This window comes from Pungitius pungitius, chromosome 16 (assembly GCF_949316345.1).
Source record: "Pungitius pungitius chromosome 16, fPunPun2.1, whole genome shotgun sequence".
In the NCBI taxonomy this organism is placed as follows: Eukaryota; Metazoa; Chordata; class Actinopteri; order Perciformes; family Gasterosteidae; genus Pungitius; species Pungitius pungitius.
The window spans coordinates 10,371,705-10,395,068 of NC_084915.1; the positions used below are offsets into that span (position 1 = coordinate 10,371,705).

At 42.8% G+C, this 23,364-nt stretch overlaps 3 protein-coding genes across 4 annotated transcripts; 1 reads left to right on the forward strand and 2 right to left on the reverse strand.

Moving 5' to 3' along the window:
• Positions 1-321: 321 nt before the first annotated feature.
• sdf2 (stromal cell-derived factor 2) lies at positions 322-3,305 on the reverse strand. Its single transcript, XM_037468356.2, has 3 exons — positions 3,051-3,305; positions 2,196-2,392; positions 322-1,473 (listed from the first exon to the last, which is right to left on the reverse strand). The coding sequence occupies exons 1-3, from the start codon at positions 3,229-3,231 to the stop codon at positions 1,174-1,176; spliced, it is 678 nt and encodes a 225-aa protein (XP_037324253.2). The 5' UTR covers positions 3,232-3,305; the 3' UTR covers positions 322-1,173.
• Positions 3,306-3,561: 256 nt separating this feature from the next.
• supt6h (SPT6 homolog, histone chaperone and transcription elongation factor) lies at positions 3,562-18,297 on the forward strand. The gene is made up of 37 exons (XM_037467162.2): positions 3,562-3,690; positions 4,824-4,933; positions 5,033-5,212; positions 5,579-5,652; positions 5,753-5,936; positions 6,082-6,163; positions 6,293-6,548; positions 6,747-6,848; positions 7,029-7,142; positions 7,281-7,370; positions 7,576-7,718; positions 7,886-8,031; positions 8,138-8,248; positions 8,391-8,671; positions 8,786-8,940; positions 9,369-9,564; positions 9,691-9,830; positions 9,984-10,101; positions 10,203-10,279; positions 10,366-10,501; positions 10,613-10,750; positions 11,111-11,278; positions 11,386-11,513; positions 11,677-11,884; positions 12,232-12,379; positions 12,570-12,712; positions 12,810-12,950; positions 13,169-13,364; positions 13,571-13,716; positions 13,789-13,881; positions 13,994-14,107; positions 14,192-14,316; positions 14,814-14,926; positions 15,016-15,093; positions 15,183-15,379; positions 15,899-16,182; positions 16,467-18,297. Exons 2-37 carry the CDS (start codon positions 4,834-4,836, stop codon positions 16,657-16,659), a joined length of 5,298 nt encoding a protein of 1,765 aa, XP_037323059.2. The 5' UTR covers positions 3,562-3,690; positions 4,824-4,833; the 3' UTR covers positions 16,660-18,297.
• A 181-nt stretch (positions 18,298-18,478) lies between these two features.
• On the reverse strand, positions 18,479-23,283 carry LOC119215206 (ras-related protein Rab-34). 2 transcript variants are annotated; one of them, XM_037467165.2, is made up of 11 exons: positions 23,172-23,283; positions 22,735-22,786; positions 22,259-22,350; positions 21,645-21,710; positions 21,033-21,134; positions 20,723-20,787; positions 20,593-20,644; positions 20,424-20,505; positions 20,109-20,199; positions 19,873-19,980; positions 18,479-19,269 (listed from the first exon to the last, which is right to left on the reverse strand). In XM_037467165.2, exons 2-11 carry the CDS (start codon positions 22,780-22,782, stop codon positions 19,208-19,210), a joined length of 768 nt encoding a protein of 255 aa, XP_037323062.2. In that variant the 5' UTR covers positions 22,783-22,786; positions 23,172-23,283; the 3' UTR covers positions 18,479-19,207. The 2 variants fall into 2 exon arrangements, with proteins under 2 accessions (XP_037323062.2, XP_037323060.2); XM_037467163.2 differs by having other exon boundaries at positions 22,735-22,858.
• Positions 23,284-23,364: the final 81 nt, after the last annotated feature.

The window sequence follows — 23,364 nt, forward strand, 5'->3', positions numbered from 1 at the left end:
TCTGTAGGTAAAATTAGGCTGTTGTCTTTTATAAAATGATCCGGGATTGTTTGATTAGTTTAAGATTAAGTAATGGGACAACTGTACAAAAGAAACAACTGTCTATCTTCATTGCGCTATTTTCTATCTCATAATTCATGTCATAAAATGTGCATGCAGTTACCAGGAAAGACATTGATGACGTCAGTTATTCATTTAAAGTAAACTCTGGCCTTGCCATGTCTAAATTTGGATCATCTCTCTTGAAATTATTTTATGAAAGATGTTCCACCACCATCAACAAAACAAAAAGAAAAACATCCAATGAAGAGATCAGGCTAATACTGCATACAAGCCATTTTAATATGAGGTATTCATTGCATGTTTGTTTCTAACGAGAACCTCTCAAAGAGTTGATCTAACACATACACATGTGTATAAATGTAAAACACTGTACTTTCTCCCAGAACTTGAAAACTGATTGAACCATGACAACCAACAGCATCCAGTCAATGATGTACATGTAAAAAACACCTCTGAAGAGAAAAAAAAAGGCTTATTCTGTTATGTCAGTGTCAAATAATTTATATGAAACACTTGAATTCAAGGGAAAAGAAAGCCATTTACAAAGGTAATACTTCTTATGCATTGAGTACAATATGGCTTCCAAAAGCCATAAAAACACATTCAAATTTGTATGTTTTCAAAAGTTTCCGCAGTTCAAATACCTAGAATTTAGCACATTTTAAAAGGGATAAAGGCACAGGTGTAACATTTTTTTTGATCAACAAACACAACATTCACTTGATGAATTAATACTTCTGCAAAACCTGCACTGCCTGATATTGGCAGTTATTCAACAAAACAGCTGAGAGGATGCAAAGCTTCAAACTGTGGAAAAGTGTGTCTTTATAGAGTAAAACGGCATTTTTAACACCTTCATGTCTCTGTGCACCTGTTAAGGCAGAGAAATTGTATTGGCTCTATTGCGTGTAGCTGCTGGATTTTTGAGGATTCAAGTTGTGTTTTGTTAAAACCCAACATTGAAGTTGTTGCCACTTGATCCATGAGAGACTTTGGCACAGTCACTTCAAAAGATGGCAAACAACAAGAGAGGTGTCTGGAACAAGTGTAAGTGTAGTGCAATGCGGCAGTGGACAACGGGAAGTGAAGGAAACAAAAGAAGTGTGGCCTTCAGAACTCTGTGTGTAGGTGACTGTAGTCCCGGCTGCCTGCCAGGTTCTCGCTGGGCTTTAGAAAGATGCCCTCCATGGCCTTCCACAGGCTGTGCTGGCTGGGGCTCGACATGGCGTGAACTTCCCTCTGACCGTTGATCGGCCGCCCGTACTGCTCCCCCGTCACCGACAGCAGCGCATCGGTGGCCTTGTGGCGGAAGCGGACGGCCTCCTCGCGATTCCACACGGATCCTCCACACTGGACTGTCCACTCGTCCAGGTGGTCCCCTTCCCCTTCGTCGCCAAATGCACTCACCTCCTGTGGACGAGAGAGAAAAGAGACAATAAGGAAGGATTTCCTCGCTTTTGTGACCATTTACGATCCCTTTACTTTCCAGACAAAATCTCAAAGTGCCATGAAGCAAAGCTATTTATCGATTTACAACATAGTAGGCAGATATACTTTAGTCACCAGTCAGACTCTGGTAATGCTCAGATCAGCTGATCGAAGATGGTGCACAAGCTGGATGTTCAGAGAACAACTACCACTGCATTAGCAATATACTAAAATGACAGTTGATAAATTTATGAAATAGCATGGTAAACATCTTCCAACCCTGTTACACTTCATGACACACTGTTTTCACACTTCCTCAATATTGCAGGATATTTTGTTGACCCAAGGCTGTTTTCACAGAGAGTCTGGTGAATTAGTGTAAAGTGTAAAAGCTGCTGTCAAATCAGTTCCATCTCAAAACGATGGTCTTTAGTCAAATGTGAGCATCAATCTCTTGGTATTTTACATCTATAACCGCATATAAGTGATGTTACTGCAATTAATCCGTCAGCGGACTTGACAGTTGGCAGATGAGTTATAACAGTATCAACATTCCTCACAACTTTTTTCAATGATGCTGGAGATGTAAAATCCCTCTATAAGACATGAACATGATTTCCAAATCTCTGCAGGCAGCTTTGTGGAGGATGCTTCACATAACAGGACACCTCTTCCCTCCCCTGTGTACTTCCCCCACCACCCACCTGGTTAGAGGACAGCGGGGAGGCGAAGTAGTGGCTGTGCAGGTTGCGGCCCGTGTTGACGTGGGTGAGACGAATATTCTGCCCGCATTTGATCGGGGTGCCACGATGACACGAGGTGTCGATTGTTCCGCGGACACTCCAGTAGCTGTTGCTGTCTTCCACTGAAGTCACCCCTGTCACAGACTGCTGACCGCTACCTGCCACACAGAAACACACACACGAGTACATGTAGTGAGCAGAAACATGTTACAGAGGGTACTCGGAGTTCACGAAATTGGGTTAAATGACGACCACATTAGGATTTTGTCTGGGGAAATCAAGTTTAACTAAGCTTAAGACTCTTAAGTCTGTTCAAGCTATGGAGGTCTGTAAAGTCACTTGTAGAGCCAAAGTGGTGACTGTTTTTTGGGGCGTTACTTTGAAACCAGGGGCTCATGTTGGCAAAGAAATCGTGCTTCACTTTGAGGGGTGACACTTTTCTAGATTTGCAGAAAGTTTGGACCTAGATTCCATAAAGCGTGGTTTACTCTGCTGGTTAAGAGAAAGATAATGTGCTTCTGTTAAAGGGAAAATCTAAACGTTAATCTATCGTTCATGTATACTGAATTCACGGTCATTCCAATGGTAAAATTGCGTTGTAAATAACACCGAAAAAAGGCTATGTGACCATTATTTCACGCGCAACACTATATCGTTACACATATTAAAAACAGCATTCATTAATGTTATATGTGAAATAAATAAATATCTGTGAAGTAACCTTTGTAATTATAAACCAATTGTTATAATTGTTACATATATGAACCACAGTGAGTTTAGTAATGCTTAATAATCGTTTTATGAGAGGAAACTCACCGGAGCCGTAGCGTACGTCGTGCGAGTGTAGTCTTACATTGTGCTTTGTATTTAACAGTTTAAGGACGGATCCGCACGTCACAAAACCCAGTTCCGTACCAAGAGACAGTCCAAATACACAGGTTAACAATAACAAAATGGTCGCAGAGTTGGGAAGAACAGTACAATCTAAATGACCCATTCCTAATATATCCAAAGCAGCCGCAGATGTCCATAAAGATCTCTATTATTTTTCGCTACGTCATTAAAGAGGTACAGTTCTTCGAGGCGAGTTGTGAAACAGCGCCCCTAGTGGCTCGGAATGCTCACTGCATTGTCTTTTGTTTATTTGGGGTTTATTTTGTGTAATTTAAGATATGCTGTCGTGTTTATGAGATATCACCAATATCTCCGTGAAATATTTTTTTTGCGTACTCTTAGTTTTAGTTTAGTTTAGTCCTTAGTTGTATTTTGTATAGAGGCATGGTAAACCAACAGGGGGCGTCCCATTTCTACCGCAGAGGATGGACGGGTACCGGAATTGCCATCACGCCGCCCGTTGTCGGCCATTTTTACAAGTACAGGGTCCCGAAACACGAAACACAACATAATCCCGTTATTTTTGTAAACGTTAACGGAGTACACCCTAGCAGGGAGACACGTAAGTGCACGTTTGCCGTGATAATTTGCGATCTTAACATTGTGCTGCTTAGCTAACAGCCGTTAACTAGCCAGCGCTAATGCAGTTGCCTGTTGTTGTCGTCCTAGCTAATGCTAAGCTAGCATACTGACATGCTAAAACGTTGGACTGGCTCAGAGGCCTTTATCTATTTCTACAGTGAAATATATGTGTTTTTGTTATTTGTCAGCTAACGTATTGTTAAGTCGGATGTATTTCAAACGAACAACGCGAAAGTGACGTTAAATGCCATCTAACGTTAACGTTACTTAGTAAGAGGTTGCTCGCTAGCCACCTTGCATAGCTAGCATGTGTAATAGCCTAACGATAGTTGGTGGTTGCTAGCTCCCATATAACGTTAAATAACTTAGTCAGCTATTGTAAACTAAGCTAACGGTATTGACTGGAATTCCCACCATAACGTTTCTGCTATATTGTGTTGACCGAAACGCTCTTTAGATATCTTTTGAGTTAAGGTCCGGATAACGTTATGTATACAGATGCATGGAAAGCACTGCACTCATTAATTCGTTTGAGTGATCAGCTCGGTGTTGTGTGCCCATTGCGACATTGTTATTATGTGTAACTTTGTGTTGATGTTTTTTTTCTATAAACTCCAGCTAAGTCTAGTTTTGTTGCAACGCATTTTTTGATGGACAAAGTCGTCAAATATAATTAAAATGATAGAATGGAACAAATCAATAATTTAGATCTTAAACCTTAAAATGCAATTTAACTGTAATTTAGTAATTTACTTGCGTATTCTGGTCAAACACGTGAATGTCTGATATTTAGAGTGTCTCCATTTAGTGGATTGGTGCAGCTGTGTCTTGCTTTTGAATATTTCATTCAGCGTTTTTAATGGTAATGATATATATATATATATATATATATATATATATATATATATATATATATATATATATATATGTGTATGTGTGTGTGTGTATGTATGTGAATACAATTATTATCCAAACTTAAAAGAAAGTTATTAATATACTGTGAACTTGCAATTACATCATAATACTAGAGCATAAGTAATTGTGGCCTTTGAGCTTGTGACCAATGAGTTGATGTTGTTAACTGAAATGTTAACTGACAGTCTTTCTTCACAGGAACAGCAGCATGTCAGACTTTATTGAGAGCGAGGCAGAAGAGTCAGAGGAGGAGTTTGATGAGAAAGACCTCAAGCCGAAAAAGACCCAGAGGTTTTTGGAGGAAGATGGTAAGATTATAATGGTTCAGTATTGGGTATGTGTTTCAAAGGGGTTGAACAGGGGGGGTTGCATGAGGTGTGAACCATTCCTCCCTCATTTCCCAACAGATGAAGAGGAAGAAGAGAACACAGAGGACCAGGATGAGCGAGGAAATTTACGCGGACTCATTGATGATGGAGAGGAGGAGGAGGAAGAGGAGGCGGAGGGTGGGGGAGACCGGCCAAGAAGTGCAAGTGCAGCGGGGAGTGACTCAGAAGAGGAAGTCAGGCATCGCCGTAAAAAGCGCAGTAAGTACATCATATGTTTATAAAACATTGGAGCCAACATAAAATATCACTCTACGTTAATGTTTTTGCCATCATCATAGAAAGTGTATTTGTTGTGCCAGCCATATTTACCTGCATTTAACTCCGTAAATTAATAGTGGCCTGCGGCATCTATTAAGACTGAAAACATAGATTTTGAGTCATTATTGTACCAATGTCCCAAATACTGATTTTTATTTTTAAATTGTCTAAATAGATTTTCTATTCTCATACTGTAACTTTTGATTTCTTCAACAAATAGTCATGTGTATCACACACATAAACAGAAGCGCTGTCTTTGCAGTTGCCGCAGTGGTTTCCTCTGACTAAGACTTTTCCCATTTGCAGATTATGATGACTACCTCGATGATGATGATCTGGACCTAATTGAGGAAAACTTGGGTGTAAAAGTCAAAAGGAGGGTAAGAATAGTTTATTGTGTTTGAAAAAAATTACTTCACATCTCACATTTCTGTATATTTCAAAAAGCTGTGCTGATGTGCGACCTGCCTTGTGTCACAGAAAAAGAAGTATGACCGTGTGAAAACACTTGATGATGATGATGAAGAGGATGATGATCAGAAGGACATGATCGCAGATGAGATATTTCATGGTGATGCCGAGGGAGAGCTAGAGGAAGGCGAGGCGGTCGATGAGCCTCTCCACCACGCAGATGACGACGAAGAAGGAGAGGACGAGGAGTCAGGTAGGCCAGGAACAATGCTTTTTTAGATCTGTGTACAACTGCGTATTTAAGCTGAAAAGTAAAAGAAAAGTGATGCAAACTCTGTCCTCTCTTATTTCATATAACTGATGTGTTTTTTTTTTTTTAAATGCTGTTTGTCTCACAGATATAGACGATTTTATTGTTGATGATGATGGCCAACCCATCACCAAAAAGAGGGGCAAGAAATTCTCAGGATACACAGACGCGTGAGTACAGTTTATACAGCAAATATGTTGTATCAAATATTAATAATTAGTAGGACATATTTATATTTAGTAACCATGAGGAAAAAAACACATGATCACTGCTTCTCTCCTCTTTGCACCCTCCCACAGAGCTCTCCAGGAGGCCCAGGAGATTTTTGGTGGGGACTTTGACTTTGCCGACTTTGACGCAGACGCATATGACCAGGGGGAGGAGGAGGAGGAGGACCAGGATGAAGAGGGTTGGGACCGACCCAAGAAGCAGACGAAGAGGAGGCAGGGGAGGAAAAGCATCTTTGAGATATACGAGCCCAGCGAGTTGGAAAGTAGTCACATGACTGACCAAGACAACGAGATCCGCTCTACAGATATGCCCGAAAGGTTCCAGGTATGTGTGTATGTTTGTATGTTGGTCTGTCAATGTTTTTGATGGTAACGCTGTGGATTTACTATTGTCACATTCTTATATGGGCTTTAAACCACATAAAGCCATCATTAAAGTATTTATGTACAGTTAAGTCATGGCACCATATAGTCATTGATTACAATTGAGTGCCTTTTTGCTGATCTCTTCTTCGTTTTATAGTTAAGGTCCATCCCTGTTAAACCTGCTGAGGATGATGAGCTGGAAGAAGAAGCAGAGTGGATCTTCAGACATGGCTTCTCCACTCTTACCATCTCCATGCAGGTACCCATCCTTTGACACACATTCAGAAATTTGCCTTTGCACAATCAATAATAAGACTTTTTAGTTTTTTTTTAGTCATTTGCCTGCTTCGATTCTGTGGGGTAGATCATTTAATTATCCTTGGGTCCAGCTCACATCTAGATGCTTTCTGTTTTCTGTTTTTGTGTTTGGCCTAACCAGGAGAGCACAGATTATTTAGACCGGGGGACAACCACAAACTTCAGCAGGAAAGGTCCCAGCACAATTGCCAAGATCAAAGAAGCCCTCAACTTCATGAGGAATCAACAATTTGAGGTACATTGAGCTCACTTTACCCTTCTGTTTCTTTTGAGTTTATTTGTCTCTACAGACCAATAACATTATGTCTTTAAGAACAGATGCAAAATGTGACGTAATCTTGAAGAACTAATTCTTTATTGTTCTTTTTTTCAGGTCCCATTCATTGCTTTCTACAGGAAAGAATATGTGGAGCCTGAACTAAACATCAATGACTTGTGGAAGGTGTGGCAGTGGGATGAAAAGGTAAACTTGTCATTGCATTTCTGCAGAAGAATGAAGTACAGACGAAAGGGAAAGCCGTTCTATGAAAGCGTGAATCCTCTGGGTGCTCAGCCAACTTCATTCTAAGATGAATTCAACATTGCTTTAAGTCATTATCAATAATTTTTGATCTTGGTCTTTTGTAAGCCACTTCTGGTTTCCTGACTGAAACATTTTCCTCCACCAGTGGACTCAACTGAAGACACGAAAGCAGAACCTGACCCGTCTGTTTCGGAAGATGCAGTCCTACCAGTATGAGCAGATCTCTGCCGACCCCGACAAACCTTTGGCTGACGGTATCCGTCCTCTGGACACCGCTGACATGGAGAGGTGCGTCTAATGGGCTGAGGCTTAAAAAATAGAATCGCTTATTATGTGCTGTGTGCTATATTTGGTTGTTACTTCACTAGCTGGAGAATCTTTTCAGGAAGTCATGTTGATAAAGCTCACATGGTGAATATCAATTTTCTGACCCTTCCTCATCTAATTTTCTGTAGGCTAAAAGATGTGCAGACTCTTGAAGAGCTTGGTGATGTGTACAACCACTTTCTGCTGTACTACGGCCGAGACATTCCCAAGATGCAGAATACTGCCAAATCCAGTAAGAAGAGGCTCAAGAAGATCAAAGAAGTGACAGAGGATGGTACGGTGGATGCGTCTGAATTGACCATTTAAATTACATGATGATGGACGGATACTACCAATGTAAGAATGTTCCCTATGACTGAGTCTGCTTTCTGCTTCTATAGGTGAAGAGGAGGAATTGGAGATCGAAGAAGAAGAAGAAGAACAGAAAGGACCCGACCTCAAGCTGGCGTCTCGTAGAGATATGTACAGCATCTGCCAGAGTGTGGGGCTGGGTTAGTCTCTTTATTTTATTACCCAGAACACCACAGTCTTGGTGGTGAAGTATCTATATCCTCTCTTTTCTTTTGTTGTTTCATTCTTCTTAGCTTGGTAGCACTTCAACTGCGTTCTGTTTCTTCATTTCTCCATCTGCAGATGGCTTGGCTAAAAAGTTTGGGTTAACTCCAGAGCAGTTTGGAGAAAATTTGAGAGACAGTTACCAGCGTCATGAGACCGAGCAGTTCCCAGCTGAGCCTGTGGAGCTGGCCAAAGATTATGTTTGCAGTCAGTTCAGCACTCCTGAGGCAGTGCTGGAAGGAACCAGGTACATGGTGGCCATGCAGATTGCTCGCGAGCCGCTGGTCAGACATGTTCTCCGACAGACCTTTCAGGAGAGGGCCAAGATCAACATCAAGCCTACCAAGAAGGGCAAAAAGGTACGGCTACGTTTTATTAATAGGCGTTTGGAGAACGGAACAATAATCACCAATCTGGTCCTGAACGAAAAGGGTTCATCTAATTCTGCATTGTCATTTGGTTACTTCCTGTAGGAGGTAGACGAGGCTCATTTTGCCTACTCCTTCAAGTACCTTAAGAACAAGGCTGTAAAGGAGCTGAATGGGGATCAGTTTTTGAAGATGTGCCTGGCAGAGGACGAGGGGCTACTTTCCATTGACATCTGTATCGACCTTGTAGGGGTCAAAGGGTGAGCACACAAACACGGGCAAAATATTTAAGTGGAGAAACATCAATGTTCAATGATGTTGGTCTAATATTGATCTGTGTAGTATTAACTTTCTCAATCCAAATGTTCATTCATGATTATAGACAGACGAAGGAAGCTTGCACACTTCCATTTAGTCAGATTTTGTCAACTAGATCAAACAACTGGACATTTACCAAGCGCGGGATCTTATGCCATTTTTAGGATCTGTAGAGCTTGGTCATTGGTGAAACAAGCATTGATAAGTACGATAGGTTCCTCAAAGTTTCTAATTTCTTTATAAGCTGCTGCTTATGTATTTATCCAGATGGTGTGCGTATAACATGAGGCTTTTGAAATATGACTGGAAATATTAAGGCATTCCTTTCTGTCTTTGCTTCTCTCTGTGTCTTCCCCTTGCTCGTCGTCAGGTATGCTGGGGACCAGACGTACTTTGATGAGATCAAACAGTTCTACTACAGGGATGAGTTCAGTCACCAGGTGCAGGAGTGGAACAGGCAGCGTACTTTAGCCATAGAGAGAGCCCTCACTCAGTTCCTCTACCCTCAGATGGCTAAGGAGCTTAAGAGCAAACTGATCACTGAGGCCAAAGAGAGCATCGTCAGGGTGAGTTGTCCTCAAATCAAAAGTAACACAGTCAACGCTGAACACATGCATCATGTTTATACTGTTATCATTAGTTTGACCGAAGAACTCATTGCGCTTTTTGCTTTTGTCCATTGCTCCTCGTAGTCCTGCTGTCGTCGGTTGTATAACTGGCTCAAAGTGGCTCCTTACCGACCAGATCAGCAGGTGGAGGAAGACGATGATCTGATGGATGAGAGTCAGGGCAAAGGCATTCGGGTGCTGGGTGTTGCCTATGCTCCCAGCAGGTATACATCCCACTATATATAGTTTTTGTTTTTCCTTGGCTATATTAGTGGCTAAAATGTTTGGTATTAACAATAGAGTGCTGACATTAAAATGTGGTACACGGTTATGGGAGGGATATTACAGATTCTTACTTGTAAACATTGTTCCAACAGAGACACGCCAGTTTTCTGTGCTCTGATCAATGGGGAAGGCGAGGTGGTTGACTTCTTGCGGCTGCCCTACTTCATGAAGAGGAGAAATGCCTTTAAGGAGGATGAGAGGGAGAAGAAGGTACATGCGGAGAACACAGATGTGATTCTCTGCCGTCAGGAGATGCTTTAGTTCAGGGATGGGTGTTTTAAGAAGATCACTCATTTGTGTGTTATCTTCAGGCCCACGACATCGAAACTCTCAAGAAGTTTCTGTCCGGCAAGAAACCACACGTTGTTGCTGTCGCTGGGGAAAGCCGGTAAAAAAATACATTTTATCCGGACAGTTTGAGCACTATTTACAAGTTATAAAGAAGACACGGTTAAAATACTTCTGTGTCGGCAGAGATGCTCAAATGATCATGGAGGACATCAAGAGGGCTGTCAGCGAGCTGGAGCAGGAGTCCTCTCTACCTGCTGTGGGCGTGGAACTCGTTGACAATGAGTTGGCCACACTGTACATGAACAGCAAGAGATCTGAGGTAAATGCTTAGCACCTCATTGTGCTCCTAACCACAGCAATGCCATTAACTGGTGAATTCAAGCTATTTCTGATCATTGTCTCCTGATCCTCTGCTTTTCTATCCATGCAGGTTGATTTTAGGGATTACCCTCCCTTACTGCGACAGGCTGTGTCAATAGCCAGAAAGATCCAGGATCCCCTGATGGAGTATGCTCAGGTTTGCAGCACCGATGATGACATTCTCTGCCTCAAACTACACCCGCTGCAGGTGAGACCATTATCTTTGTTGCTGTATGTTTTTGAAACATATTTTTCTGTAATGATCAGGGCAACATTTACAACATTTCTTGTGACACCGCTGACAAATTGCATAGTTTTAGTACATTGATAACATTTGAAAACTTTTGGAAGTTGGATATTTCCTTTTTGGACATTTGGCTGATGAGATAAAAACATTCAATATTCTTTTCAGCCTTTTCAGCTAATAAAACTATTTTAAGACAATAATATTATAATACAATGTTGGTAAGGTCACAAATTATAACTAGACATCCGTGAACATAAAATATAGGACCATTCTGCAGCTACAACTGTTTGTTTTTTTGTTGTCCCTCACCATCTCTCTCAGGAACAAGTGGTGAAGGAGGATTTGCTCTGTGCTCTTCACTGTGAATTCATCAACCGCGTTAATGAGGTTGGGGTGGATGTGAACAAGGCCATTGCCCATCCTCACACTCAGAGCCTCGTCCAGTTCGTCTGTGGTCTGGGACCAAGAAAGGGCTCCCAGCTACTCAAGGTTGCTTTAATGACATTTTGCTGTCATTAATTAGCATGTGATATATAATGAAGTAATGAGCCTTTTCTGCTGAGCTGATTATCACTACGGTCCTTGTATTTGTACAGATTCTGAAGCAAAATAATACTCGACTGGAAAACAGAACTCAGCTGGTCACAATGTGTCACATGGGACCTAAAGTTTTTATCAACTGTGCCGGTTTCATCAAGATCGACACAGCATCGCTTGGGGACAGGTCGGTACCTTGTACAAGCGATCTGTTACACGCTCCGCCAATTTCCCACGGTGAAAATTCTACTTTTAGATGAAGTTGGGATCCACCATGCAGCATGTTGTGAAGTTTATTTAATTTAATATAATCTGCATTGTTTGTTTCTTCTCCCAACCCTTTAACACAGCACTGACTCCTACATTGAGGTTCTGGATGGATCTCGTGTGCACCCTGAGACGTATGAGTGGGCTCGCAAAATGGCCGTGGACGCCCTTGAGTATGATGAGTCGGCAGAAGATGCCAACCCCGCTGGCGCTCTGGAGGAGATCTTGGAAAACCCGGAACGTCTTAAAGATTTGGACCTGGATGCCTTTGCCGAAGAGCTTGAAAGACAGGTCAGTGTGTGTTTTGTGGCTTTGACTGCAGCAATGTCTGATATTCATGAACACACACAGTGGAGCTGTCAAAGAGTGTTCTTAATTGGAATAGATGTATTCAATTTCTTAAAGGAAATATTACATACATATCCAATATTACATTTGTCTGTTACTAAGAAATAGAAAACCTGCCACCATCTATAGGTTTGTTGTACTGTATCAGGGGTACATAACTCCTTATTGACAAATCAGCCATTCCTTGTTGTGCGAGTAACGGGACTAAAAAGAAATAGGGTTGCTGACTAATGTGTTTTGCATCTACTCATGTTTTGACTCTTGTTTCCTTCACTGCTTTGTCCGCGTAGGGCTACGGAAACAAGGGGATTACTCTGTATGACATCCGTGCAGAGCTGAGCTGCAGATACAAAGACCTGAGAGTTGTATACAGAGTCCCCAATACTGAGGAGGTCTTCAACCTGCTCACCAAGGAGACTCCGGAGACCTTTTATATTGGTAATATACAACACACTAAAGTAAACTTATTGCACCAATACTCCATGATACATTCTAAGCATTAGCACTGAAACCATGGTAAACAGCATATGACTCTTTCAAAGAAATGTGGGGGCCGAAGCACCAGTTGCATTACAGATGCAGCTCTGTCAGCTGTTGTGGTTCATGTTTTTTCCCTCTTTTCCTCCAGGTAAGCTGATCACCAGTATAGTCACTGGTATTGCTCACCGACGGCCTCAGGGAGAGAGCTACGACCAGGCCATCCGTAACGATTCAACAGGGCTGTGGCAGTGTCCCTTCTGTCAGCAGGACAACTTCCCTGAACTCAGCGAGGTACTTCTCACCTGAGTGGTTTTTCATTGTCGACTGAGGTAGCAAATGTCTGACAGTCTGACTGATCTAAACATCCTGTTTTTTGTTCCTACTTTAGGTGTGGAATCACTTTGACAGCGGTTCATGTCCGGGTCAGGCCATTGGGGTGCGGTCCAGATTAGATAACGGCGTCCAGGGATTCATTCCTACCAAGTTCCTTAGTGACAAAACTGTCAAGCACCCTGAGGAGAGGGTCAAGGTGGGGCATTGTTTGATGTTCTCATCATTAGTTTTGCTTTGCTCGTGTTTTTATTTTATTTTGTCAAATGTCACCATTAAACATTCTAATGTCTCTTAAGAGTTTGCCGTTTTTGACGGTTACATTTCCCAATGCAACTTTAAGCACAACAATGAATTGTTGTGCTTAAAGTCTTGTTTCGTTCCATTGTATAACACTAGCTTTTTCCTCTTCTACAGGTGGGCATGACGGTTCACTGCCGCATAATGAAAATCGACATTGAAAAATTCAGCGTCGACCTCACGTGTCGAACCTCAGATTTGATGGACAAGGCCAATGAGTGGAAGCTCCCCAAAGACAGCTACTATGACTTCGACACAGAGACCGAAGACCAAAAACACGAGGAGGAGCTCAAAAAGAAACAACAGCGAACACGTTAGTATAATGACAGGATTACCTCGAGAGGTGCACTCGGTGGAAAGCAGATCTCGCCTGGTAGAGATAATATTGATAACATTTGTTTTAATAGAAATAACTAATTTAACTATGCACCTGGTATTGTTTCCTCATAAGACACTTGGGTTGCCCTACGCCCTCCTCATCACGGTACTTATACTGCTTGTTTGCTTTTTCCCTTTCAGCATACATTAAGCGTGTGATTGCCCACCCAAACTTCCACAACATTAGTTTCAACCAAGCAGAGAAGATGATGGAGAGTCTGGACCAGGGAGACTTGATCATCCGACCCAGCAGCAAGGGCGAGAACCACCTCACAGTCACCTGGAAAGTAAGAAACCGATAGAAAGGTACTTCACTTGGCAACATCAACCAATCTAAATGTGTGACATTTGTTTTGAAGGTGGCTGATGGCATCTACCAGCATGTGGATGTAAGAGAAGAAGGCAAAGAGAATGCATTCAGCTTAGGGCATACTCTCTGGATCAATAATGAAGTAAGTGGTTTTCCTTTTTGTTTAGTGTTATCTTGTGCTTTGGGGTCGAATCCTACATCAATGTTGCTTTGGCTGCTGCGTGTTCCTCAAGAGTCTCATGCATTCTCTGCAGGAGTTTGAAGATCTGGATGAAATCACTGCTCGGTATATTCAGCCAATGGCATCGTTCGCCAGGGATCTACTGGGGCATAAGTACTTCCAGGACGGCCTCTGGGGGATCAAAGAGGTCTGCTCCTTTACTCCGATGTCCTTCCTTACTGTGCCTCATCTCATTCCACTAAGTCTTTTTGTCTTGTTTTCTCTCTAATAGAAAATGGAGGAGTTATTGGTCAAGACAAAGAGGGAGAAGCCTACTTTCATCCCGTACTTCCTTTCGGCATGTAAAGAAATGCCAGGAAAATTCATACTGGGCTACCAACCTCGAGGAAAACCACGGTGAGAACTTACTCTTCTGTTTTCTGTGTATTCTCTGTGATGATGCCATGGAATCACTGGAGGCCGATTTATTACAAAATTGTAATTGTCTATTACATATGAATAGCCCATCTCCATGGTAATCACATTAAATCACCAGGTACACAAAAACCTTTTTTTTGCTGCTCTTGTCCAGCTACCGTTTTCCCTAAGATGATACCAAATGTTTTTTTTATTATTATTAAAAAAGGGCTTAGTCATAAGGGATGGAGTTCCTGTTATTAGTTTCAATAATCCAAGGTGGGCCTCAAAATACAAAAGTTTGAGATCCCCCTGCTATAAATATCCCAGCCACTAATGGAGAGATTCACAGGACCACAGCTGTACATTGTGCTCCACTCTACTGCTGCTTTTGTACAAAAACATTTTTTTATTAAATGTTTACTTCATTGATCGACAGCAAGCTTTAAATACAAGTGGAACAGAATTTCAGCATCCCGTCTCTTTTCTTTGTCTAGGGTTGAGTATGTGACCATCACCCCGGATGGCTTCCGCTATCGTTCTCAGATATTTCCCACAGTAAATGGACTATTTCGTTGGTTTAAGGACCATTACCAAGAGCCCGTGCCCGGTATGAAAACACCTAATGCTAATGTCTATATTCCGACAGTTAAAGGTTTGTTGTGGGTTTTGAACTGATGTTATCCCCCTCCATCAAAGGCATCACTCCCAGCAACAGTAGCCGAACAAGGACCCCTGCATCCCTGAACGCCACCCCAGCCAATATCAACATCGCAGGTGAGTCTCAATCTCTTCCAAAGCTCCATTTTCAACATTTGTAGCTGTAGTACGTTTTCCCATTTGGTTACGCGCCCCTTCCTCCCTAGACTTGACGCGAGCTGTCAACGCCCTCCCACGCAACATGACCTCTCAGATGTTCAGTGCCATCGCCGCAGTCACAGGCCAAGGCCAGAACCCCAACACCACACCCGCCCAGTGGGGCTCCAGCCAGTACGGCTACAGTGGCAGCACAGGAGGAGGAGGAGGAGGAGGAGGGGGAGGAGGGAGCTCCTCTGCTTATCATGTAAGTGCAGTTTTTAACTACCTACAATGGTAGGAGTTTGTCATGGAGATGTTCAAGATGTTGGATTAAATTCATAAAGGGGTTTATAAAGTCTTGTTAATGACACCCATCTTTTCTAGGACCCCATAGTAGATTATTTTCAGAATGTCTGTCACAATCCTGCTGAATTAAAGGATAAACAATTTAACCCCAATAATATTCAGAAGCGGCAAACAAAACACAAAATCAGCTGATCGGCTGACTTTCCCTGCAGATTAATTCATTATTATTCAGATAAAATGAACCAAATTACAAAGCCAGCTACCCTAGGTCACACTTCTTGATGATACAGTTGAGTTTTCTTCCAATGAGAACAGCATGTGTCCAACAATATTGTTTTATAAAAGTAAATTGTATTTTATTTTTAGTCAGAAATATGTGGAACAATCCGTATAGACAGAAGAACCTCTTCTTGAGACCCTGCTTATACTCATATAATTCTTGAGCCGTATTTCATCACCAGTACTTCCTCCTCTGCAGGTATTTGCCACACCTCAGCAGCCCATGGCGACTCCCATGATGACGCCCAGCTACTCTTACACCACACCGAGCCAGCAGGCCCTCGGCACGCCGCAGTACGCCAGCTCCACTCCGCAGACCTCTCACGCACATGGCCATCCCCACGTGTCCCACCAGAGCCTTCACGGCCACAGCAGTCACCACAGCCACTCATCCGGCACGCCGTCCTCCTCTACCTCGTCCAGAGGAAGGACACCTCAGCAGCAGCAGCCGCAGCCGTCGCCGCAGACGCCGCAACCGCCAAAGTGAGTACACCGCCGTGTTTGAGTTTTGAGTGGTTGCCCTGTTTGGGGGTGGAGGAGGGGGGCAGCCGCTCAGAGTGTGCCGCATTCTGTAGACCAGCGTATCGCCATTTAACTCATGCCAAGGGCTCAAATTGTTGAATGATGTCGGCGAGGTTGTTTTTCCTGCCAGTAGATGGCGCTAAACCCACAATCTGCATCCTTTAAGGCTCAGCGGCAGCCTGCCGTTCAATGTGTCGTTGTCTTTGACTGAAAATGCCTCTCCGTCCTGCCCTCCCTCCTTGCAGAGCCGGCGGCAGCAGCGCCTCTGCCGTGGACTGGGGCAAGATGGCGGAGCAGTGGCTGAAGGAAAAAGAAGCGGAGGGGCGGAAGAAAACCCCGAGGATGACGCCCCGGCCGTCACCCAGCCCGATGATAGAGAGCACGCCCATGTCCATCGCCGGAGACGCCACACCCCTACTGGACGAGATGGACCGATAGGACATGGAGGGGGGAGTCGCTACACCCCCCTGGATCCCCAACTCAACTCCATCCTTTTGTACTGCTTCTTCATCCGGATAACCCTCCACCTCTTGCCCCTTGGCTGCCCATCAATACTCGCCCCCTGATATTGTAGGTGGTGTTTATCAGTCCGGTATCACGATTCATCTCCTGCCTTCCTCCCTCTCGTCTCCCTGTGTGTCAACCTGGAGTGCAGCCATCTCCTGTGGCTGCATAGTATTCTGTACAGTCAGATTAAAACTGTGTGTGTCATGGGGAGAGTCAGTACAATGGCAAAAAAAGAAACTTGAATATCAGACAGCAGTTTAATATAGGATATGGACCTACACAGACAATGTCCGACAAGCTGTCTGTCTTTCTTTTAGTTTGATCCTTGAATGGCATCGACTGAGTGGCACAGTTGCAGTTTCCAAAATCCGATTTTCCCCACTTACGGTTTGGTGGATTTTTGCGAGCAGTTGCCAAGATAGCGGTTTTGCCAAGCCAATCGGGAAATATCATTTTTGTATGGCATGCAGAATAAATAAAGCCAGTGTCTTCTGTTTGATCTGCTTTTCACATCTGTCGAAACAAACACACCTGGGACCGTACCGACACACAGGCCAAGTGTGAGGGGTGAGGCTGATCTTATCAAATCTGAATTCATTCATGGAGAAACCTTCATGTGAGCTTGGGTTACTGCTAAATGTACGTCTCCACCACATGCTGTATTATGATCAGCTGACTACATTTATTTGGCTCCTGTAGATAGCCTCTATTGTATTGTTGACTCTTATTTGACCTGAGAATACTAAGTGGACTGACATTGGGCCCCCTCCGAGGTACCGGTGGGTTCTTTTGAGATGACTTCATCTGCATTAACGCAAGGCCGTGCAGACAAAGCTGTTTCTGATTTTTATTGTTTGTTTTTTTTTTTATTAACCATGAGTGGAACCTCGTGATGTCCATTTTTGAAAGTCGACTCAAATATGAATGGTTCAAACTTTATTGTTCAGTGAGTATTTGACGTTTGACAGAGGGATATGATGTTTTTCACCTTGGAGTGTTTCGCTTCCCGAAACACCGCCGACGCGTCGAAGCTCGAGACCTCAACAGTGAAAGGAAGATGATGTTTCGCTGGATGACATCACTATCCGATGAAGATACTATCAAACTGACATCCCACTGCATTTATATGTATAATAATGCATGCAGCTATTTCAGTAGAATGAATATATTGTTGTTTAAAACACATTGAATCTATTGTGATTGTCGTGTGGCAGTTTTAAGCCGCTCCCTGCATCAGTCTCTAATTTTGCATCGGGTGTTTTATTTTATTTTTAGTTCTGCCACAGTACAAACAAGCTGCACTGGTATTCAATGGTGGGAGTCATTTTGCAGTGTGCAAAGTATCATGGTCCCATAATCTGCATATTGTTTTACATCTTTATGTTTTATGTATAAACTAACTTGGTTTTACATCTCTTGCCAGATTGCGATGTTGCGTCTTTCTCAGCGTGGCTGTGATTGGTTCGCCGGTAGTTGGTGATAGAGGAGAAATGATGATTCTGGCACTGCTGATGACCTTTTCTACCTGTGAACCCTTTAATAAAAGTGTTCATATTAAACTCTGACTCTAGTTCATGCTTATTTTGAATGGTCTGCACATGTGATGCCCATTCTGAGTGTGTGTGTGTGTTCTGAGTGTGTGTGTGTGTGTGTGTGTGTGTGTGTGTGTGTGTGTGTGTGTTTCCTCACGGTTTAAATAAACAGAATGCAAAGAATTCTTCCTCATGGTTTGTTTAGGGAATCTAGCTTTTTCTTTTTGAATTCAACAGGACAATACAGTGATCAAAAGCTATTTATTCACAATTCATAATGAGGTGTAATAAAAATGTGGCAAGAGGACATATGCAGACTTATGAGGACTGTTAGTCCCAGATGTGACTTCCTGTTTGTTTCAGTCCTTGGGAACAATCCCTCCTTTCTCCAGATCATGGGAGCAGTTATCTCCGAGAAGAGGGAGGCGTTGTGGGTATTACTGCGGTCATGGGAGCCGGCGCATGCTCCTCCTCATCATCAGCAGCACAGACGCGTGAGGAAGAGCAGTGAGGAAGAAAAACAAAATAACGGCGTATAAAGTGTGTTGCTGATTTGTTCTCCAATGTGTGAGAGAAAGGTTGCCACAGACCGCGTTTATCAAAGCTCAGGCCTAAAATATCTCCGAATTATCGTTCTTTCTTGATGAAGTATATAACCGGCTCACAGGGCTTTATTTGTCCAGCCAGCAGTCCAAAAACATTAGATAGAGGCCTTCTTGTGGGTTACAGCCTGGACTTGTAATTCATTACGTACAACCTCCTCTAAGGCCGTTAGCGCGACAACACAAATGCAGCTCACGCAGACACTGCACTGCTACTGACAGGGTCGATTCATGACATCCACAATGAGCGTGCTGAGTTTAATTCAATTCCCCCCCCCCCCCTCACCGCGCTGGTTATTGGCGGCTGTGTGGACGGGATAATGTGTGCGAGCGGCCGTTCTCTCATCAGCAGCAGCTGGACTTCCTCTTGGTCGGTTGGCAATCAGCTTCGGTGCTGTCCGTGAGCCCTGAGCAGAGCAAACACAAAACCACTTCAGATGATCAGCGTGAGCTTCGGTAGGAAAAGGTTCGAATGGGGAGAAAATCATTTCGTAATGTCAGCAAATCCCATTAAAAAGATCCCTGAACACTGCAGGGCTCAAACTGAAAAGCCAGCTTTGAAGATGCACTGGACATATTTGTTGCACGTGGAGGTGAGGTTAAAGGTTTAGAACCAACGCAGAGAGGTTTGTTGTTTGTTGAAGACAAAGGACACCTTTACATTTATGGACAAACAAGTGACTATTGAGCATTACATTTGTATAAATATGCATCTTAAAACCACGTCATTGACTTCTGTTTCAATAATGTTTACTGATTAAGTGATAAAGTTTAAAAAAGTCTTTAGCCAATTAATCCTTTTCCATGATTTGTCATCGGCGAATGACGTGTATTGAGGAAAATCATTATAATTGATCTCTGAATCTCTAAATCATGATTCTGTGTGGAGAATAAATCAACTAATCAATTAGTAGACAAACAGGAGAATGGTTATTTTGGGGAGAGACAGAACATTGGCTGAAGGGTTACTTGGGTCACTAATGAGACCTTGATCGAGCAAACGGACTCACTGATGATGTCACCGGTGTGCCTCGTGCCACTTTTCTCGATCTCGGACAAAACGTTTGCCTCAAATGTCAGAGAGGCCACGCGGAAGAAGAAATCCCTGACACCGTCTCCTGGAACAACACAGAGACGGAGGAGAGAGTGTGGTGAGACAAAAGGAGGACGAAGCACAACTTGGGAAGCATGTGGGAATGATGGCGGACGGGGGGTTTGTTCGTGATGCCATGTGATCGACTCCCACCTGACTTGGCAGAAACAGCCCAATACTCTGCTTTGATTTCCTCAGAGAGTCTCACGGCTTCCCGCTCAATCTGAACCAACTGATCAGGAGACTGAGGGGGGGGGGGGACACAGGGTGATCAGTCACTGTAGAAATAGGCTGATCACACTACACAGAAAGTTATTTGGCAACAATTGAAGCAGAAATGCTAATAATTTAGTTCTGAAAATATACTTTTCTTTTTTCCGACGACAAATGACAAAAAATTTGAATTGATTGTCAAACTTGTTTCTTTTCTGCCACCTAACTGACTCATTTTGAATTCTTTCCACCCACACTGAGGTCTTTCTTGGTACCGACGAGGAACAGCAAAACACTGGACGGGTCGTTTTCCCTCATGGCGTCCTCCAGCCACTGCCTGCATGGACAGACAGAAAACCACCCCACTTATTCATGGTGATACTGGTGAAAAAAAGGGGAGAATAAATGGATCATTATTGCGTACCTGGCATGAGCCAGCGAGCTCACACTGCTCAGGTCAAACACCACGATGATGGCTGGGGAGACAAAGAGTGGGAGCAATGAGACGGTGTTTGTGTGGGAGAGGTTTACCAGTAAGCTTGAGCCCCGTTCACCTTGTGCTCCTCTGTAATACGTTGAAGCGATGCATTTGAAGCGCTCCTGACCGGCCGTGTCCCACCTGAAACAGATCAGAAGCAGCTTCGACGGTGCTTCTTGAGATGTTTGGTGCAGATGGAGGGAAGAGGAGGGAGAGAAAGAGCTGCGGGACGCTAAGGTGCCCTTACATGCCCGACCAATGCCAACACGGAAGAAATGTCATTACATCATGCGAGGCCTCCAATTTGAGTGCATTTGTCTCATGTGGCGTTGAAAAAGCCCACGTTGACCCGTTTGAGCGTTCCTTTGGTGAGGAGACGTACTCACAGTTGTAAACTGTACGGAACGCCGAGCACCTCGAAACGCTCCATCTCAAAATCCACTCCGATGGTTGCTTTGTAGTTCTTTTCAAAAGCACCCTTACGAAACCTTAACGGAACAAAAGAGAGAGAGAGAGAATGTCAGAAACGTTTTTGTATTATTAGCATTTTTGTCATTTTTATAATGATTATTAACAATTGTCATCATCACAATATAAATGACAATCATAAAATGTATAACCAAGGAATACAAATACAAAAATAAAGGCAAGACAAATCCAAGAAATTGCAAGTCTATGAAGTCTAGGACATTTTTAGAGATTTTTGATTAATGTAATTTTAGACAAGAGTTTGACCCTAATAAAAACCTGTATTATCTTAATAATGTAAGTAAGATATTAAATTTATTAGAGAAAAAACAAAGTCACAAGTTTACTGTACCATCATTGACTCTGACTGACATTTCAGGATATCAAATAAATTCATATAAATCATCACCTCACTAATGTGTTAACTGCATGTAACACACAGACTCGGTTAAACCCTTTGCCAACAAATAAGAACAATCCGGTCTGTGTTTGACAGCCAATTGATCCGATGGTTTGTGACTGCTTCTTACCTGCTGATCAGACACGTTTTCCCAACTGCAACATCTCCCACCACGATGACCTTTGCAAGATTAAAGCTGGCAGCAGAAAGCTTAAACAGTCATTCATGAGTCCATACAACAATAGCATGAAACACACAGCAACATGTTTTAATTGCTTTTTATGCCTTACAGGCCGCTTACACTTTTAGATATTTCACTTTCAGTGGTCAACAAAAAGCGTTGCCATAGGAGCACGATGTCATATCTTGACGTACACAATTATTAGTGTGAAAATGATTGCATGCTCTGTAAGGGGTCCATTTTATGATCTGCTTCAAGATGTAAAGGCAACACAAAAAGCAAAGACTCTGCTGGATATTTTCCATTAAATCAAACGAAGAGTTTGTTTTCGGAATTTAAGGGTGTTTTTGGTCCAAATCTTTCTCACCCTCAAAAAAGTTTTAAATATTCAAAAACTATTTCTCTTGAGTGTTAATCTCAAGGGGTCATGCATAAATTGTATCATCAAAGAAAATAGAGATAATAGCTGTTTTCACCTCCCTCCTCTGTGGAGAACTTTCCTTCACAAATGCTGATAAATATGAAATATGCGTGTTGTCTGTTTCACCCCTCTGTGCATTTACCTCACTGTGTCCGTCTTCTGTAGCTGGCATGCAGCCTTCACCTGTGGGTGGAAGCCATCTTTGACGTGCAGCGCTGCATTCGGACTGAAACACTGTGAAGAACGTGGGAGAGGAAATGGAAACAAATGAATAAAAAGGAGGCACAATGGACGGTGGAGAAAAAAAGGGGGGGAAAGAAGGTATAGCAACAATCCAAATCCCAAAAACTTGCAATGTAACACACTTGAATCCTCCCCTCTGGCTCATTACATCTTAATTGTTGCTGTCCAGAGGAGATCTGTGTTTTCAAAACTAAAATGTAAAATGGTATTAAAGCTGGACCAAAGTTTCGGGAGGAAAACCACATTTTCCAATTTTGCAGCCGTACAATAACAGAGAAATAAAGAGCAGCATGTTGAATATCTAAATAACCTCTCCTCTGTAACACTGTTAGCTGTAATTGTATTACAAGGCATGTGTGAGTGAGTGTTACTAACCATTGGGAGCTGAGTAATGACCCGGTCCTTCTTCACGGGTGGCAACATGCTGCTGCAGTGGATCAATACACACACACCTTCAAACTTTTCACTTTGTTTTCCTCCACTTGTCCTCCCACAAAACCTGGGAAGGATAGTTAATGTCTTCACAGTTTTACTGAAAAAGAGCAACTAACAAAACGTTGTTATATTGGTAAAAATATGCAGACTGCGAGTGAATCAGAATCAGTTTGCAGTTAACATCAAATCAGGTTGGATGAAATTGTGATGTGGCAGCACTGAAATCCCAAAAGCCTTGTTTTTCGAATGGGACATTTCTCATTTAAAGTAGGTCGACATTTCAGGAAAAGTGCGTTATAGTGTTTTTAACGTTAAAAGATTGAGCAAAAAAATAACAACAATCTAAAAACAGGTTCAAGTAAGTTTAAGAACTTTACCTGTAACTGCTGGCTGGTGAAATGCAGAAGGAGAGATGTCGTGTGATATTCAAAGTCTCTCGAAAAAACAAATCCGGAACAAAATGAGGCTCTCAGCAACGAACCGTCTCCAGACTGATCGCCTACAGACACGCAACGACCGAGACGCTGCGCTTAAAAAGCAGCCAATAAACCGGGAAACAGCGCCCACGTG